We start from the raw sequence: 18,213 nt of genomic DNA, 5'->3' as shown, positions 1-18,213 counted from the left end.
AGAAGCTTCAGTTGGGGATCCATGGCGCCGGCTCGCTTCTGGAAGCGGGTGAAGTGATGATGCGGATCCAAAGCGGCGCAGGGTCGTAGGTCTCTGATACCAGGTTGTTAGGGACGATCTAGCGCGGAGGAGCGATCGGCGAGGATAGGAAAGCAGCCATCAGCTTAGCAGAAGAACGAGCGGGAAGAAGAAGAAGAACGGCGGGAGGAAGCAGGCAGCTGTATTACGTTTTCAGAGTGCTGTATGTTTATCCATATCCCTCCCTCCCCTCTGTTCCACACTATATAGCTATCCTATTACAGGGCCTTGGGCCTGGATGTTCACTGGGTCCATTCCTCTCCGAATACCTTCGTATTGGGCTTCCTCTTTCTTGTTTGCTTGGCGCGTGTATAGATCGTTGCTGGCCCGACTGTAACATGCCACAAGTTTCGGCGCCAGCCGCCCGACACGCCGCGCCACCGTGCGCCCCTCCTGTCCCCCTTGCGTCGCTCTCACGGCTCACGCCTCTAAATGCACCCCAAAACCTCATCGATCGAGCCCAACCCGATCAGATCGTCGCCCGCAGGATGGTGCAGGTCCCGGTGGTCGATCTGCGCCTGGCCGGCGCGGCGCCGGAGGAGTCCGCGCGGCTGCGGGGCGCGTGCGAGCGGCTGGGCTGCTTCCGCGTGTCCGGCCACGGCGTGCCCGCGGAGCTCCAGGCCGAGATGAAGGCCGCCGTGCGCGCGCTCTTCGACCTCCCCGACGACGCCAAGCGCCGCAACACCGACATCATCGCCGGCAGCGGATACGTCGCTCCCAGCCCCGCCAACCCGCTCTACGAGGCCTTCGGGCTCCTCGACGCCGCGGCGCCCGCCGACGTCGACGCCTTCTGCGCGCGCCTCGACGCGCCGCCCCACGTCAGGTGACGCGCGTACTTTCTCGATCCATTTCCGTGGGGATTTGGGAACCCGCCTTGATTTGTGTCTCGAGGAACGCGATTTGGCGCAGGGAGACCGTCAAGACCTACGCCGAGAGGATGCACGGCCTGATCGTGGACGTCGCCGGCAAGCTGGCCTCGAGCCTGGGACTGGAGGAGCAGTCGTTCCAGGATTGGCCGTGCCAGTTCCGCATGAACAGGTACAACTACACGCAGGACACCGTGGGCTCCCCCGGCGTGCAGATCCACACGGACTCGGGCTTCCTCACCGTGCTCCAGGAGGACGAGTGCGTCGGCGGCCTCGAGGTGCTGGACCCCGCCACCGGCGAGTTCGTGCCCGTGGACACCGTCGCGGGCTCGTTCCTCGTCAACATGGGCGACGTCGCCACGGTACCATCTCTGCACACTTCTTGGCAGATTCGTGCCGTCTCGGTGATCAGAGCCTGACGACCCGTCTCGATCTCGATTTCAGGCGTGGAGCAACGGGAGGCTGCACAACGTGAAGCACCGGGTGCAGTGCGTCGCGCCGGTACCGCGCATCTCTATCGCCATGTTCCTGCTCGCGCCCAAGGATGACAGGGTGTGCGCGCCGGAGAAGTTCGTGGACGCGGACCACCCGCGCCGGTTCAAGGCGTTCAACTACGACGACTACCGCAGACTCCGGCTCTCCACCGGCGAGCGCGCCGGCGAGGCGCTCGCGCGGCTGGCGGCGTGACGTCGCCAGATGCTGGACTGCGAACGGGACGCTAGCTGTTGATACGCATTAGGCTTATGACTAGTAGTATTGTCTAAGCCTTTTAAGCCGTTCAAATAGCTCAGAACTTGTGACAAAAACGGTTTCTTCGAGCTATGTGAACTGTTACAGATTCTGATAAATAAAATCTTGTGTTACGCACGAGCACTGTATATGGAAGAGCAGAAGATGCTAGATAGCTAAAGCTGATTCAGAAGGAAACAAATAAGAATAATATGGTTAATAACTATGGAACATGCTTTATTGCAATCGGCTGATATTTCAGTTCTTACCGATGATCGTTCGATCTGCATCCCACTATCAAGTTCCTTCTTCTTCCTCCGGCCTGGGCTCGGGCTCTCTCTCTCTCTTCATCCTTGCGCCACCTCACTCGCTCGCTAGCTCCGCCCTCTAACGATACACTAGCCGTTAGATTCATGGATCACCGGCTACCGTTTCGCTAGCATTGCCAAGTAGTCTATTTGCCTTCCCCACCGCCTGCACCACCCACCATTGATCCTCTATCCCTGCAGGCGGCAGCCAGTAGTGTTGGAATATCCTCCTTTGATCCAACCGAGCAAAACTATTGAACTTGATAGCTGTGCTATCAAACTGATATAGCACAGCTCTCAGGTTCGATAGCTCTGCTCGGCTAGATCAGATTAGTATATTCCAACGTCCTTTAGCACGGTCGCACCTCATTACCCCGCCCAACGTCCGTGGCCACTACCGAGTCAAGCCTGGCTCCCAGGCTTCCCTCTAAGCGAAAACCCCGCCACCGCTTATCTTGTTTGCACTGTTGGCCGTAATCTTGCAAATTTTAGTCAACTACACTCTAGGAAGAGTGAACATGTATAGCTAGTACATTGCAGTATCTTTTCAAGAAACATAAATGATAAATTTGTATTTTAATTGGAAAATATAAACTTTATAAAAAATACTTGTAAGATGTTAGATCCGTCCAAATCGCACTTGGCTTAATCAATAGTACCGTCTATTTATAAGGTTAAGAGTTAGCACGCACCCATTATTTGACGTGTCAAGTGCTAACAATTATCTAAAGACATCTATTGCAGCCACTATTCAATTAAAATAAGAGCAATTTTAATCGTTATGATATATGCTCAACAAAGTCTAATATCACATCATATACCATTCACAATATAGTTTCATGACAAAATATAAATAGAGTGTGAAGACTTTAACTTATATTACATATCATGTTCACGTTTTCAATTTCTACTTACTATTAGAGTTTTCATATGCATCGAAAAGATATAATAAAATAAAAGGCCATTGCACATAAGGCACCACCGGAATTAACTCAGATATTCCTCCTCTACTCCTGCCCATCCGTACACAAGTTCATCATTACCTGCATCAACTTAAAGGCAGTATCCTAAGCACGAAGGTATTCACAAGACTTACACAATATGGGTATATACTATCTCGACTTCAAAAATAATGCATTTAGTTGAATAGTAAGGAATATCCACACAGAAGCTGATTCAGCGTAAAACACTTTAACCAATATGAGGACATAAATAGCTAGTATTGATCCTCGAGGATCATAATCTCCAAGTAATGTAAACTTATTCAACTCAACTAAGCATCAGCAAATATTTCTCCTTAAAAACCCACATGCTCTCCATTTTTTCAAATTAAATTAAATTCTACGATGATATCTAATGTACATTAAGCGTGCTCATAACTGAGAGCGTGACAATTCGAATTGATCTTACACTCTGCAGGGGAGTACTTCTTTACTCATTGATAATTCATGTGACAACCGTTCACGTACATACCTCGAATATTTGTTCCCGTGCTCAAGCCTGCGGGAGTACCTAGGTCCATGCTCGGAAACCCTACGAGTATCTTACAAGTACAACTCACACCCTGGACGGATGAGTCAAATAAACACAGTGTCATACGATACTTAGCTTATCCTTAACATATTCAGATACGTGATAGTACGGAAAAGTGCTTAAGTCAATGATACCAACGGTCGGTGTTTAAACAATGTAAATGGTCTATGGCACTCGGGTCTCCACTCCTGAACTGCTCCTAACACCGACCACATCTTGTCTTAATTTCTATGCCACCTGAGTCTCCTCTCACATACTACCCCTAACACTACCCACATCTTGTCTCAACCAACTCATCATCCTAACTTTTCATTCCTTTAAAACAGTTGCTGAAGCCTGATAGTCCACGAACGATGGATGTTGCATCGCTGGACTTATACTGGTGACCTATGCATTGCCAAATATTTCAAACTTCTTTTAAGTTGGAGTTAGCATGGTTATACCTGTTACAAGGATGGAGGTCATTAATTCACCAAAACATGCATCTAGGACTTATAGCAATATCTAGCAAGTTGACCAATAATTCATCAAAATATAGGATTGACATGATATATGCTTGCCTAGTGCTTCCTACACTTCTCTCACGAACTCCTCTGGTTCATTCTCGGGTTCAAACACGCGATTCTCTAAAGCGTTAGTTTTCTAAATAAAGGAACGATGCATCACAGTAAGTATAAAAAACATGCGATGAAAGATGCTTCATAATGCATGACAAGCATTGGAGATGCAATGCATTATGAGTCTATAGCATTGATGATTTCTTAAATTGGATTATTGCTAATTGTTTAACATTTTTCAGGATTAATTAAGCTTAAATCAAAGCTCAACCCTAATCAGAAATTTAGTTAAGTAAAACATGAGGGTGAATATTTTTAATGAACAGGGTGTAAAATAACAAGATTAAAAAAATCGTTTTTACCAATTTTGGACTTACCAAAATTAATTATGAATTATTAAAGCTTAAACACATTTCATTAACTAAAGAAATTTTGGTACATATTTCATGGATCCTAGCATTTTTAATAAGTAGAGCATGATCATACAAAGGTAGCAAAATTAGTTTCACTATTTTTGGAGCTATATTTAATTTACTATACATTTTACAAGGTTCAGCCGAATTAACAATGTGAGAATAATTTCATTTCACAATCTCCGAATTAACTAGATTAAACAAAACCCTAAAATCCTTTTTACACCTGACGTTAGCTAGCCACACCCATGGAAGTGGGGCTAAGGTGCTCTGACCGGGTCAAAATCGACACACAGCCATGGGCGCAAAGTGCTGCCATGGTTGGCGACTCAGCCTAGCCTCACCGGCAGTGAGCGGTGTGACGTCACGGTCTAGGAAGAGTTGCAGGAGCATTAGCACACGCACGCAGATTCGTTCAAGGCAGGCGATGACCGAAAGGCGACCAAACACGATACGCGGTAGTGGTCGGACTACGGTGGCTCGGTCTTGACACGCCAGTGGTGAATGGCTGCTCAAATGGATCGGCCGAGGGCACCTAAGGCATCTACGTGCGCATGCAAACTCGACGGTTTGCTTCTTGGCCGATGGGCCTAGCCAGAAGATAGCTAACAGCGAGCGCAGAAGGGCGGCAATGCTCGGCTCCCATGGAGAGCCGCGCCGGCGTCGGGCTAAAGGAAAATCGACACACGCACAAGGAAAAGAAGAGTGAGGGGAAGCTCACCACGGTTCAAATTGGAAAACAGAGCAGTGACATGGTGGTTCGACGGTAAGTGGCGGAAGGAGATCGTCGTAGATGAGGAAGACACCGTTGCCGAGCTCGATTCGCATGGGAGACATCTGGATCCTATTGGAGAAGCCTCGAGTGACCTTCCTCCGTGCTCTTCTCGATGTAGGCTGGGCTAATCGGGGCTCAAGTGTGGCAGATTTGGCAAGTGGTGCGTGCTGCTCGATGTGCTACGCTTTGCTCTGTGTCCAACCGAGTGGGAGGGAGAAGAGAGAGTGATGAGAGAGAGAGAGAGAGAGAGAGAGAGAGAGAGAGAGAGAGAGAGAGAGAGAGAGAGAGACCAAGGGAGGCGAGGGATAAGGCCGGGCTTGCTTGGTCAAAGAAGGTGCCGCTGACGTCATGGCTCAGTGGCTAGCCTCCTTTGTCAACAATGGCGGCCGATAGAGAGGTGGATAGAGAAGGTCGGTGGAGAGGATGAAGAGTGTGCAGGAGTGAACAATGATGGACAGGAAGCAAAAGATCTCCCTCCTTTCTCTAATCTAATGGGAGACCTTCTCAAGCTCCAAAAATTGTGGATAATTTTTGTGGGATACTATAATTTATATGCAACCCATTTTAACTAGTTTGACCCAAAAAGATTGAGCAAAAATTAAATGAAAATTCTTCAAAGTTGCAACCTTTTCTAACTTACTCTGATTTTTAAGGCGTCAAATTAAATCTAAAAAAATATAGAAAATTTCACTAATATTCTTCATATGCCATGGACTAAATTTTAAAATTATTTTAAACCCTAGGTTACATAGAAATTTTATGAGTTCCTTCACATTGCATCACTTCCCATTAATCTTAACAATTTATGTTTAATTTTAACTACATTCAGTTACTTGCTCTAAACTTCAATTATGATGCTAATGATGCTCATGAATACTTAATGACATGTTTAAGAATTTTAGGATGTCACATAAGTATATTACAATTAGCCTTTTATTCAAAATTAGTAAACTCGCACGTGGAATCCAGTGCCTATATTAAAGGACAAATACCAAATAATCCACATCACATACTCAAGGTTTCCAGCGTACTCACCTTCAAACTCAACCTCCTCCTCGTCCCCTTCATCAGCAGGGTGCACGGTAGTGATAGGGGCGTCAACCTCTCGGCTATGGCCACCTCATTGCTTGTCGAGATTGGAGGCGCCGTGCAACAGTTCAAAGTCTTTGTCGCAAGAGAACCGTGTGTCGGTTGAAGCAGAAGGAGATTAATTACTAGATAGAATGTGACATTTGGTATGAAAGGTAAATAATTAATAATTAATAGTATTTTTAGAAGAAAAATATGTGTAACTTTATATAGTGACTAGTCCATCAACTCAGATGGATGATAAAGATTATCTAAATCTACTCAACAATAAATTATATAGGTGTATAGATATAGAAAAAAATAATCAATCAACCTGATAAAAGAAGGTCCCTCTTACCGGTCGCCACACCTGACTGAAGTACTGAACCCGTCCAGATCAATTGCAGTCCCACTCATCCAACCCCACCGCAGAAGCAGCACCGCAGGCCGCACGGCGATGCTCTCCTCCGTTGCCTTGTCGCCACTCCGCGCATCCCCTACCCGCGCCGCCGCTCGCCGGAGCGCCGCGGCGACCATCATCACGATGCGGGACCGGAGCAAGAACCGAAAGCCGACGCAGCGGGGGCGGTACCTGAGCACCGAGGCCATCCAGGCCGTCCAGTCCCTCAAGCGCGCCGCCCTCCGCGGCGCCCCCGCCGCCTCCGCCGCGGTGGAGCCCAAGCTGCGGCGGCTCCTCAAGGCCGACCTGGTCGCCGTCTTCCGCGAGCTCGCCGCGCAGGGCGAGGCCCTCCTGGCCCTCCAGGTATGCGGTGCTATGTGTCCTTCACTGAACCGAGAGCAGAGGGGGTTTGTCTCGCTGCAACCTGATGCTGTGTGAGCCGTGCGGTGTGAGAAGCTGTTGGGAATCGCTTTGCTGGCTGTTTGGGCGCTGTTAGGCAAATTCCAAGTCGAATTGTGTGATTCAATTGCCCAGGAACGATGTTGAAGCAAGAGGTGTGTAAAATTGTGAATCTCCATGATGGGTTGAACTGTGCCAGAATATTTTAGGAGCTTAGGTTGTGCCCAAATCTCTAAAGCTTGAGCGTATCTTCATGTGAGGAACTTGGAGATAATATATCTTAGGTATAGATCCCCTAACTTCCTTCAGAAACAGCAAGATGTGCTACTCAGGCTCTCATGAACGGTGACCGTCTAAATTCGTGTCCACTCTGAACCAAGCCAATGCTTTTTTATCGCTTGGATGCGGTGGATGTGCTATGGATGCCATTTCTGAAGCATAACAGGGATATGAACCCGTGAACTGTGAAGCACGTATATGTATTACTATGCAACACGAACTCTAAAGTAAACTTGTGTCAATATGGCTGCTGTTTTCGATCGAGTATGATAAACTTGCATGAATGAAGACAATGCAGTGGCAGCTCATAGGATTGCCAAGATACTTTTGTAGTTGCTCTTTAACTGTTAGCTGTCTTTTTTTTTAAAAAAAAACTGCTAGCTTGTGTAAATGGCTTTATTGGGGACATGAGTCCTCTGCAGTACTGCACGGTGCAGTAACAGTCATTGACACGTGGGTCCGGTCCCACGTGTTGGTGACCGTGCAATACTGCAGAGGATCCCTCTCCCTTTATTGGGGGGTAGGGTACATATATGTCGTAACTCTTACATATCAATTTACCCTCCTCCTACTCCATTGTTATTTGCATTTTGGATTTCTAAATGGCACTGACAAGCAGAAACTTCTAGTCCACAACTGAGAAATGCAGACTGAGATGCCTCTCACAATGTTATCATTGCTGATAGGTTTTTGAAGGGATTCAGAAGGAGCATTGGTACAGGCCTAGGTTGCTGTGGTACGTTGATCTTGTTACAGTGCTTGCAAGCAAAGGTTTGCGGTCGGAGGTTGACAAAGCCTGTTCATATCTGAAGAGGGAACAATTGGAGCCTGACACTGAGGGTTTCAATCTGCTTCTGAAGGCACTCCTAGATGCTGGGTTCACACAATTAGCAATGGACTGTTTCCGTCTAATGAAATTATGGGACAGTGATCCTGACAGGATAACATACAGAACACTGATCAAAGGTCTTGAATCCCTAGGAAAGATGGACCTATCTGCTGATACACGGTTGGAGGCGGAAAATGAGTATGGTTCCTTGGACTTCCTCGATGAAGTGGAGATCGACAAGGCTTACATAAGTAGAGCTTTTTGATCCAACTCCAATCAGCAGGAGTTACATTTGCAAAGTTTAGAATGATTATATGGCAACTTGGCAAAGAAATCATTCCCAAATATTATACATTGTATTGAAATCAGAACAATAGAACTTGTTGCAGCAACAACTATTGACCACTAATATCTACTAGCTGATTATCAAGAAACGTTGAAGAAGGGCTTCCTGCAGCTGTCAGCCCATGTTTTCTATTGTAACTTGTCTAGATTTTTGTTTGAAAAATTCTCTGTATCTAATCATACTGTTGCTGCCTAAAGTATAGTCACGTTACTGATTTCTCTTTGCATAATTACATTTCTGTGTAAATGTTTACATGCTTTCAGAATGTAGACTACAAAGTTGTAGCCTGATGGCAGGTTCTGGAGACTATTACTTGTGCAAGGCCGGTGGTTTAGAACATAGGAGCAAATGATTATTGTTGTTTTATATTTAGTATTCCAGATTGCTAATGTGTAAGAGTGGAAGCTAATGATATTTGCTACTATCCATTCATATTGTGTTTAGTTTGTCGATTCAGTTTTCTCAAGATAATGTCCAGGTAATTATGTCACAAAACAATAGAGAGGGGAATCAATTAGCAATTTGGATGGAACCTGAAGTAAGTTTAGAATACGTAATATGAAATTTCAGAAGCAAAATTACATTGCTTTCTCGAAACCTAAGACACGGATTATCCATTTTCCTTCTTTTATCAAAACGGCAACTCATCCAGGAAAAACGAACCGACTACAAAACTAAAGCATCATGCACAATGTTTAAGCGGTTACTCTGCATCTGCTACTCCAATCTGAACCGCAAGTTCCGCAACCGCTCCTCCTCGGATCCTGCGCTACGAAGGCGTCCACACGATCATGCAGCCTGGGCAGCGGGGGCGGCGATCACATCTCCCACCCTGATCCTCTTCGCTTTATTCTCGAAGTCGTCGTCGTCGTCGCTGTCGAAGTACTCCTCTGCCAGCTCCTCCTCGGGGACCTCCACCTCGTAGTAGACCTTCCACACGACCAGGTCTTTGGCGCTGGGGTGGAACGTGACGCCGCGGAAGCGGGCTGCGCCCTCGTTGAGGCGGAACTCCTTCGCCCGCCAGGGCATCAGCTTGCCGCCGTCCGCCGCCTCGTAGAACGCGTGCCTGGTCCGGAACGCGTACACCTCCCCGTCGTCGCCGGCGTACTCCTTCTCGTGGCCGTACCGGCACCAGCACCCGCCCGCCGCCACGTCCCGGACGTCGTCGTCGTTGCCACCCGCCCCCGCCGCCGCGGGCCGCGTCGCGAAGAAGTATCCCCAGTTCTCGAAGTTGCCGTTGTACTGGCCGCGGTGGCAGCCCGGGAAGGGCAGCGCGTCCGGGCGCGCGGCGTAGACGTCGACGCCGTCGGCGACGGCATCCTGGATGGCGTCGTCGGGGACGCGGCCTTGGATCGCCCTGGGGACGAGGTAGCGGTCGACGAGGCAGCGGCCCTTGGGCCGGAAGACGAAGCCGGCGGGCAACTCCGCCATGTACAGCGGCGACCTGCGCAGCGCCGGGACGTGGGTCGTGGTGGGTTGCGGCGGCTGCGCCATGGATGGATGGATGGATGGACCGCGCGGTGCTTGTTACTAGATTGAAATGGGAATTAGAGGCCGTTGCTGGATTGGGGATTCGGCCATTTGCTCTGGGGTTGTCTTTATATGCGGCAAAAACACAGGCTGGCTCCGCGCGGGCTCGTGGTCCGACTCAAAATCGAGTTTCTGGTCCTGAGGGTATTTCGGGTATTAGACTTTCTAATCCGACTCCAAATCGATTTCCTCCTGGTCACTACTGGGTTATGGGCCGCGAAAATAGTGGGCCGATCAACAAGGAAAAGCGATCGTCTAGCTAACATTTAGCTAATTTTATTTTCAGTTGCAGTTAGATTTCGGAACAATAAAAATTGACACGTCAGTTTGAGCGCCGGGGAAATAATGGCTGTTTTTCTTAAGTATTGCAGTCAGTTTTTTTGGTATCAAACAGCAAAAGAAAAGGTAACCTTTTGTTCTTTTGACATGGCAGATGACACAAATATCCCTATTTTAAATAAAAATCTGCATAACCAATTTTACTAATCGTTGATATCTTCTCTCCCTTCCAGCACCTATTGGATTGCATTTGAATACTCTTGGAAAGAATTTATTGCTAAAAACAGTACAAAGGGCATATGTATGCATGTGCACCTTGAAACATTATTAGGGACGTGCATGGAGTGATCTATGGATCTGTTTAATTCAACTCAATTAACTAACTAATTATTTTAACTATATCAAAACAATTAATTAGTTAATTAAGTTATACTAGTATGGATCCACGGATATCTATTGGAGCTTCACGCCTATCTCTAAATACTGTTTATCTGCGGTAGATGTTGGGTGCATGTGCATCTTGAAGTATTAATTTTTATGAACTAGTAATTCTCCAATTTTCTAAAATATATAGCAGCTATGACCGAAGGAACCCGTCAAAGTGATTTTACATGTTGACGTTTGCAGATGAATATGAATAGAACAAAAAATAGTAAAACCGAACCTAAAGTATATAAAAAAAAAACAAGATCATAGTCAACCCATCAATTTGCTATCATGACACATACTGCACTATTTGTACATAGCAGCTATGACCTCAGAAACCCATCAAATTGGCTTTACACGTTGACTTTTGCAGATAATCGAACAAAAAATAGTAAAACTGGATCTAAAGTAAAAAGAGAGAGAGAGAGAGAGAGAGACCATAGTCATACCATTCCAATTTTCTAAATATGGACCTAGCCAAAATTACATTTTAGGAAACAAATAACCATTTCGCAAGTGAGATGCAGCAGATTACAATATTATAGAACAAATATATGCTTGTAAGAGCATTAGATTTATTGATAAATTAAATTACATTTGCATAATGTTATATGTAGTAAAAATAGTAAGATGTCGGTGTAAGTATGTACTTTCTCTACTCAGTATGGACTTATAATAGAAGGCTACATCATGTCCCTACAAGCTTGGGGAGTACCATTGGAACATATTTCACTGCTTTCTATAAAATATAACAAAAGCTACATTGATGAAAATTTTCCTAATGTAACCAGAAACGATCAACAAAAAATATTAGCACAAAATAGCATATCAACAATTCTCAGTCATTTTTTAAGAAAAGAAAAAACACTGTAAACATAAGTATAAAGCTGCATCTATGTCTATTTGTTCTTGTTTGGTTCAGCCTCGTTGCTTGATCTGCAACTACCAACATCAGAATTACAGCACACTTGTGATATTGCTAAGTTGTGTGTAGACTCGTATAAACTAAAAACAAAATGATAGTTCTACCCGTTTGCATCCTACATTATTGCACATTAAATGCTGCGGCAAAGGTGCGCATTTTATGCATATCAATTGATCAATAAATTAGATTGAAGGAGCTCTAAATTACATTTGTATTCACCTTTTATTCTTGTTCTTGTTCTACTTGCTAGCTCGTTCACGACCGCCCAATCACAACATAATTCACGCAAGTCTTCCACCCTTTTGTTTTCCTCTTATACCTTATTTTCGCTTGTATCAATCCCCATGTTTGGATATTCCTCCAAGTTCCTCACAAGTGGCATATAATCAAAAGAGCTTCAAATAGCACGCTTGAAATTGCGTTGGAAACCACGCTGATAAGAGTGAAATTGCGTTGAAATTGCGTTGGACCACCTGCTTAGAGTTGGTCGAGGAGCACGATCATCTGTTTGGAGTTGGTCGATGAGCACGACCACCTGTTCGGAATTGGTCGAGCAGTGTGACCACCTGCGCGGGGCTGATCGCAGATTTGATCGAGAAGCTGCTCGAGAAGTTTGATACGCATAATGTTGGATCGGTTTACTCCAATTCTTCTTCCACTGCACTGCGCATCGAGCGGTAACCATCTATGATCTTCTACTAGTATGATTTCCTAAGTAAATACGGTAAAAAAAAATTTATTTTAGACTAACATAGTCTGCTCGTTCCCCACATCGGCTTCATCAACTAGAGAACACGTGATCCAGATGAGAAGGCGGATTCTCTGTACTACGCCAAACATCACTAGAAAATGAAGCCACAATGTCATGTTCTCCCGTACACGTTACGGAAATGGGGGTAGCTTTACTTATCCTATCACCGGCAACTGCTCGATCACTCCCCGTGCTCGCTTCGCCTCACTTGCCGCCGCCGTCCCCCACCTGACCTCCCCATGGCGGAGCCCAAAGCCAGTGCCCAAGCTCGGCCCGCCGCGCCCACCACTCCCACATGGGCGCAGCGCGTCGAGGCGCTGACCCACATCCTGACCCACCCGTCCTATTCGCCGTCGCTCCACTCGCAGCTCTTCCTCGCCTCCCTCGTCCCGTGCCCGCCGCAGGGCCTGGGCTCCACCACCTCCTACCCGCCCCTCCTCTGCCCCGACGCCTCCCTCCTCCGCTGGGCTATGACCGCCGTCTTCCTCCCGCGCGCGGCGCGTCTTTGCCTGCCGCCTTCGTCCTGGCGCTCGCGGTGCCCCTTCCCGCTCCTGCTGCCGCTCGTGCCCTCGGCTGGCATGCGCACCGGAGGCGTGCACGGAGGGGGCCCGTGAGGGCACGGCAGCCGCTCTTCGTGGCCGGGGTGATGCTCACCACCGTGCCCAACATCGTGATCATTGCAGTCATCATCCGCGAGCTCTTCTGGGTCCGGCCCAACCGGCAACCGCATCTGAAGGGCCGTTGAGTTATCATACAACGGGACACTCGCTGGCATTGTGTGATAGTACTACTAGGCAGTAGCAAATTTGTGCCATTTTCTATAATTGTGGTAAAATGTCATGCTGTTTTCAGTGGGAAAATTGATTATAAGTGTAATTGGTTGTTCGTATGGTTTTTGTATGTATGAATTGTATATGTGGCTAAAAGAAAGTAGATTGAGCGGAGTTATATTTGTTAAAAAATAGTATTTAGTTGGTTGTATCTATCTAGATAGGTTGAGTTGAGTTTCTATTTAATTGATAGAATGTGATGTCGCATGAGCTGATGCAAAAGTTAAGACTGTGATTGGTTGTTTGCATAAAAATAATTTTATGACACTAATAAATAGGTTCGTCTGTATAAATAAATGCAGGAGCCTACTTACATCGAGCTAGGCTGCGAGTGTATATTTATATTCGTCAAGTTTGACTAAAATAGTGCATACGGGTAACTAAACATGTATCTCCTTTAGACTATACGCATCCATCAAGCCAGCATCCATCTGTGCGAATAACCGATCACACCTTATATGTTTTAAAGTTGATTAAACTTTGATAATATATCCGAAGTTGATTATACTTTGATCATATATCTTCATAGAAATTAGTTTGTAACAAAATTTTGTATTAAGTAAGAGAGGTGAACGATAAACTTTATTATAAATTATTCATATAGGATATATGGTGAAAAGATTATCAATTTTGAATATATTATCAAAGATTAATCAACTTCAAGACATATAATCAAAATTTCTGTTTACAGTGGTTTTCGTTGCAAAACCTTTCGAGTTAGACTTTGCAAAGCACCAGGACATATGCCTTAATTGCAAGATTAATAGACATGACAATGCAAAAGAGTTTCTTTTTGTGTGTGTATATAGATGCCATTGTTTGCAAGGAGCAAATTCCTTGCAAAAACCGTAGCTGAACTTGCAAACTTGCTATGCTATTTGCGAACTGAGATGTTTTTTTCGCAGAACCTGAAAATTGCAATGTTGGATTTTGTTAGTGTGATGCCTATTGTTGCTCAGGAATGGAGATTTTGGGGTGATTTGGTGCAACAGATGTCTTACAGCGTACTGAAGGCATTACATATCTGAGGAATTTGATTCAAACGCCTACCAGAGAGCTACTTAGCTTCTGCGATCTCTTTTGAGACTGCAGCTTATTTATGACGGCGTGCTGCATTGCTGAGTTTAATTAAACCTGCACAGGATGCTGGATCCGGAAGCACACGGATCTCGGCAGCTCCATCGAGCACTGAGGATTGTTGTAGCTATAGAAACTATCTAGGGTAGGCCCGAGAGGCTACAAGCTTATCAATTGAATCAAAGACCTACTGAGAGACTGAGAGACAGAGAGGAGAGGTAGAGGGACGAACCTGACAGCTCCGGAGTAGATGATCCAGATGCCTCCATCACGTTCGTTGATGGAGTCTGCGCACGGGCAGCGACGGTCGGGGACGGTGTCGGTGTAGCCGTCGACGTGGTGGAGCAGGGCGGCGCGGCTGGTGGCTTCCCGTCACTGGCTGCGCCCCTCTTAGATCGGATTAGGGTTAGGGTTTCGGTGGGGTGTACGGCTCAGTCGAACCTCGTGAAAAGAGCCGCCGGCCCCCACCTCTTTATATAGCGCAGGGTGACAGGGGCCCTCCAGCCATAGTGGGCTGGGCGCCCCCGATCAGGGCGCTGATCAAGGGCCCAACTGGGCCGTTGGGTCCAGTTAGGGTTAGAGATCAATCTAACAATCTCCCCCTTGATCTCATTCCATCTTTCATTTTCATATCATTTACTTTTGTTCATTCCATTACAGATTAGCGCATAGAGCATGTCTCATCGTCACGGTCAATTGCCGATAGATTTAACAACTAAAACACACCACTCTGTTCTGAAATAGATACTTAACTTTTGGGCCTTCTTTTGTCCAGGAATTTTATAGGCTTTCCCTTAAACCCATGCCGGCTACATGTTCTCTGAACACGTTGGGTGGTAAGCCTTTTGTAAGCGGATCCGCGAGCATTTTTTTGGTACTTATATGCTCAAGACTTATGACATGATCCCGGACTTTATCTTTCACAACATAATACTTTATGTCAATGTGTTTGGCAGCACCACTTGACTTATTGTTGTGAGCATACTGTACTGCTGGATTATTATCGCAGTATAACTTAAGTGGTCTATAGATGTCGTCAACCACCTTCAAACCGGGTATGAACTTCTTTAGCCAGTTCACCTGCCCCGTTGCCTCATAACACGCTACAAACTCGGCATACATTGTGGACGATGTAGTGACGGTTTGTTTTGAGCTTTTCCATGAAATAGCTCCCCCTGCGAGAGTGAATACATATCCAGACGTGGATTTTCTATCATCTCCCGCATAATCAGAATCAGAATATCCCACTATATGGAGTGAATCTGATCTTCTATACGTCATCATGAGGCCTTTCGTTCCTTGCAAATAACGCAAGACTTTCTTTACTAATTTCCAGTGTTCTGTTCCAGGATTGCTCTGGAATCTGCCAAGTAACCCGGTAACAAATGCCAAGTCAGGGCGCGTGCATACTTGAGCATATTGTAAGCTTCCGACAGCTGAAGCATATGGAACCGTTTTCATTTGATCGATCTCATACTGGTTCCTGGGGCATTGAAAATCCCCATATCTGTCGCCCTTGACTATAGGAGCAGGTGAGGGACTACATTTGTGCATACTAAATTTCTTTAAGATCTTCTCTATGTATGCCTTTTGTGATAGTCCTAATACCCCTTTACTTCTATCTCGGTGAATCTCGATCCCTAGAACGAACGAAGCTTCACCAAGATCTTTCATATCAAATTTCGAGGACAAAAACTTCTTTGTCTCCAGTAGTAGACTGACATCACTACTAGCAAGTAAGATATCATCTACATACAGGACAAGGAAGATGAACTTCCCATTCTTAAACTTTGCATAGATACAATTGTCGTCTACATTCTCTTTAAACCCAAAATTCCTTATTGTCTGATCAAACTTCAAGTACCACTGTCTTGAAGCTTGTTTCAATCCATAAATGGATTTCTTTAGGCGGCATCCCATTCGTTCTTTTCCTTCCATGACAAATCCTTTCGGTTGTGCCATGTAAACATTTTCCTCCAAGTCCCCGTTGAGAAATGCCGTCTTTACATCCATCTGATGTAATTCTAAATCGTAATGTGCCACTAACGCCACTATGATTCTGAAGGAATCCTTACATGAGACTGGAGAAAAGGTCTCATTGTAATCAATCCCCTCTCTTTGCGTAAAGCCTTTTGCCACAAGTCGCGCTTTATATCTCTCTATATTCCCTTGGGAGTCAAGTTTGGTTTTGTAGACCCATTTACAGCCTACTGTTTTGGCTCCTTTAGGAATTATTTCCAAGTCCCAAACTTTATTGGCATTCATAGATTTCATTTCATCTTCCATGGCCTCAAGCCACTTTGATGAATGATCACTTCTCATGGCTTCTTCAAATGAGGTGGGATCATCCTCCATTTGAAATTCTTCAGTGTTGTACACTTCATAATCAGCAGGAATAGCTGATCTTCTAACTCTTTGAGACCTTCTAGGGGCCTCCACATTTGGCACATCTTCTGTTTGAGGCTGTTGTTGCTCCCCCTCATGTGTGGCAATAGGTTCTACAGGATCCTGAAGAACAGGTTCCTCATCGTCATTCATTATTGCCACAGGTGGAATAACAACAGGTGCTGGCACCACAGTATCTTGCACTGTCGGTGCAGTGACAGCAGGTAGTGAGAAAATTGGCTCATGAATCATCGGAGTGGGTGCATACACCCGCTTCTCTTCAAGGTCAATTTCTCGAGCTACCATGCTCCCCCTCATCATTTCATCCTCTAGGAAGACAGCGTGTCTCGTTTCTACAAACTTTGTATGTCTGTCTGGACAGTAGAAACGAAAACCTTTTGACTTTTCTGGGTAGCCAATGAAATGGCAACTTGTTGTTTTGGGATCTAGTTTCCCAATGTTTGGGTTAAATACTTTAGCCTCAGCAGGACTCCCCCACACACGTAAGTGGTTTAGTGAGGGTACTCTTCCTGTCCACAACTCATACGGTGTTTTGGGCACCGACTTACTTGGTACTCTATTGAGAATATGAATGGCGGTTTTTAACGCCTCCATCCACAGGCTCAACGGTAAGGTGGAGTAACTTATCATACTGCGCACCATATCCATCAGGGTACGATTGCGCCTTTCAGCTACTCCATTCTGCTGAGGTTCGCCCGGTGTAGAATACTGGGCAACTATGCCATTCTCCTGTAAGAACCTTGCAAAAGGTCCAGGAACTTGGCCATATGGGGTATGCCGACCATAGTACTCCCCCCCACGGTCGGACCTGACTATCTTAATCTTTAAATTGTGTTGGTTTTCAACTTCTGCCTTAAATATCTTAAATTTATCCAATGCTTCTGTTCTTTCTTTGATTGGATAAATATAGCCATAACGGGAGTAATCATCTGTGAATGTTATGAACGAATCATAACCATCCACACTCTTTACAGGAAACGGACCACAGATGTCTGTATGAATAATCTGTAGAATTCCTGTGCTTCGTTTGGCATTTTTCTTAATTTTCTTTACATACTTTCCTTTTATGCATTCCCTGCATTGTTCTAAATCTGAGAACTCTAACGAAGGAAGAATATCATTCTTAACTAGTCTTTCTATTCTCCCCCTCGAAATATGGCCTAAACGACAGTGCCATAATTTCGACGACGCATCGTGAGTTCTCTTTCGTTTTCTGTTTACATCCGCAGACGAGGATACATTCTCATTGTCGCACGCAACGTTCCCATCATCGCATACAACATTCACATCATCACGTAGTGATAATAAATAAAGCTCATTTTGTAAGATAGCAAGACCAACACATGCATTATTAAATGTTATCTTACATTTGCCATTTCCAAAATGGCAATCATATCCATCATTGTCCA

At 45.6% G+C, this 18,213-nt stretch overlaps 3 protein-coding genes and 1 pseudogene across 3 annotated transcripts; 3 read left to right on the top strand and 1 right to left on the bottom strand.

Moving 5' to 3' along the window:
• The first annotated feature begins 519 nt into the window (after positions 1 to 519).
• LOC133924413 (2-oxoglutarate-dependent dioxygenase DAO-like) lies at positions 520 to 1,904 on the top strand. The gene is made up of 3 exons (XM_062369930.1): positions 520 to 901; positions 988 to 1,306; positions 1,389 to 1,904. Exons 1-3 carry the CDS (start codon positions 567 to 569, stop codon positions 1,629 to 1,631), a joined length of 897 nt encoding a protein of 298 aa, XP_062225914.1. The 5' UTR covers positions 520 to 566; the 3' UTR covers positions 1,632 to 1,904.
• A 4,788-nt stretch (positions 1,905 to 6,692) lies between these two features.
• Positions 6,693 to 8,794, top strand: LOC133924411 (protein THYLAKOID ASSEMBLY 8, chloroplastic-like). The gene is made up of 2 exons (XM_062369928.1): positions 6,693 to 7,090; positions 8,092 to 8,794. The coding sequence occupies exons 1-2, from the start codon at positions 6,785 to 6,787 to the stop codon at positions 8,497 to 8,499; spliced, it is 714 nt and encodes a 237-aa protein (XP_062225912.1). The 5' UTR covers positions 6,693 to 6,784; the 3' UTR covers positions 8,500 to 8,794.
• Positions 8,795 to 9,089: 295 nt separating this feature from the next.
• Positions 9,090 to 10,452, bottom strand: LOC133924412 (uncharacterized). Its single transcript, XM_062369929.1, has one exon. The coding sequence runs from the start codon at positions 10,072 to 10,074 to the stop codon at positions 9,370 to 9,372; it is 705 nt and encodes a 234-aa protein (XP_062225913.1). The 5' UTR covers positions 10,075 to 10,452; the 3' UTR covers positions 9,090 to 9,369.
• A 2,183-nt stretch (positions 10,453 to 12,635) lies between these two features.
• LOC133923549 (uncharacterized) lies at positions 12,636 to 13,460 on the top strand (annotated as a pseudogene).
• The last annotated feature ends 4,753 nt before the right edge of the window (positions 13,461 to 18,213 follow it).

The sequence above is a fragment of the Phragmites australis genome, chromosome 7 (genome assembly GCF_958298935.1).
Source record: "Phragmites australis chromosome 7, lpPhrAust1.1, whole genome shotgun sequence".
Lineage (NCBI taxonomy): Eukaryota > Viridiplantae > Streptophyta > Magnoliopsida > Poales > Poaceae > Phragmites > Phragmites australis.
This window is presented reverse-complemented; position numbering and strand designations above follow the sequence as displayed.

Excerpts from the sequence above, each read along its gene's own strand:
- LOC133924413 (XM_062369930.1), top strand. The coding sequence starts at position 567 with ATGGTGCAGGTCCCGGTGGTCGATCTGCGCCTGGCCGGCGCGGCGCCG. Across the intron at positions 902-987 it reads GACGCGCCGCCCCACGTCAG|GGAGACCGTCAAGACCTACG; the intron begins GTGACGCGCGTA and ends GATTTGGCGCAG. Across the intron at positions 1,307-1,388 it reads ACATGGGCGACGTCGCCACG|GCGTGGAGCAACGGGAGGCT; the intron begins GTACCATCTCTG and ends TCTCGATTTCAG.
- LOC133924411 (XM_062369928.1), top strand. The coding sequence starts at position 6,785 with ATGCTCTCCTCCGTTGCCTTGTCGCCACTCCGCGCATCCCCTACCCGC. Across the intron at positions 7,091-8,091 it reads AGGCCCTCCTGGCCCTCCAG|GTTTTTGAAGGGATTCAGAA; the intron begins GTATGCGGTGCT and ends CATTGCTGATAG.
- LOC133924412 (XM_062369929.1), bottom strand. The coding sequence starts at position 10,074 with ATGGCGCAGCCGCCGCAACCCACCACGACCCACGTCCCGGCGCTGCGC.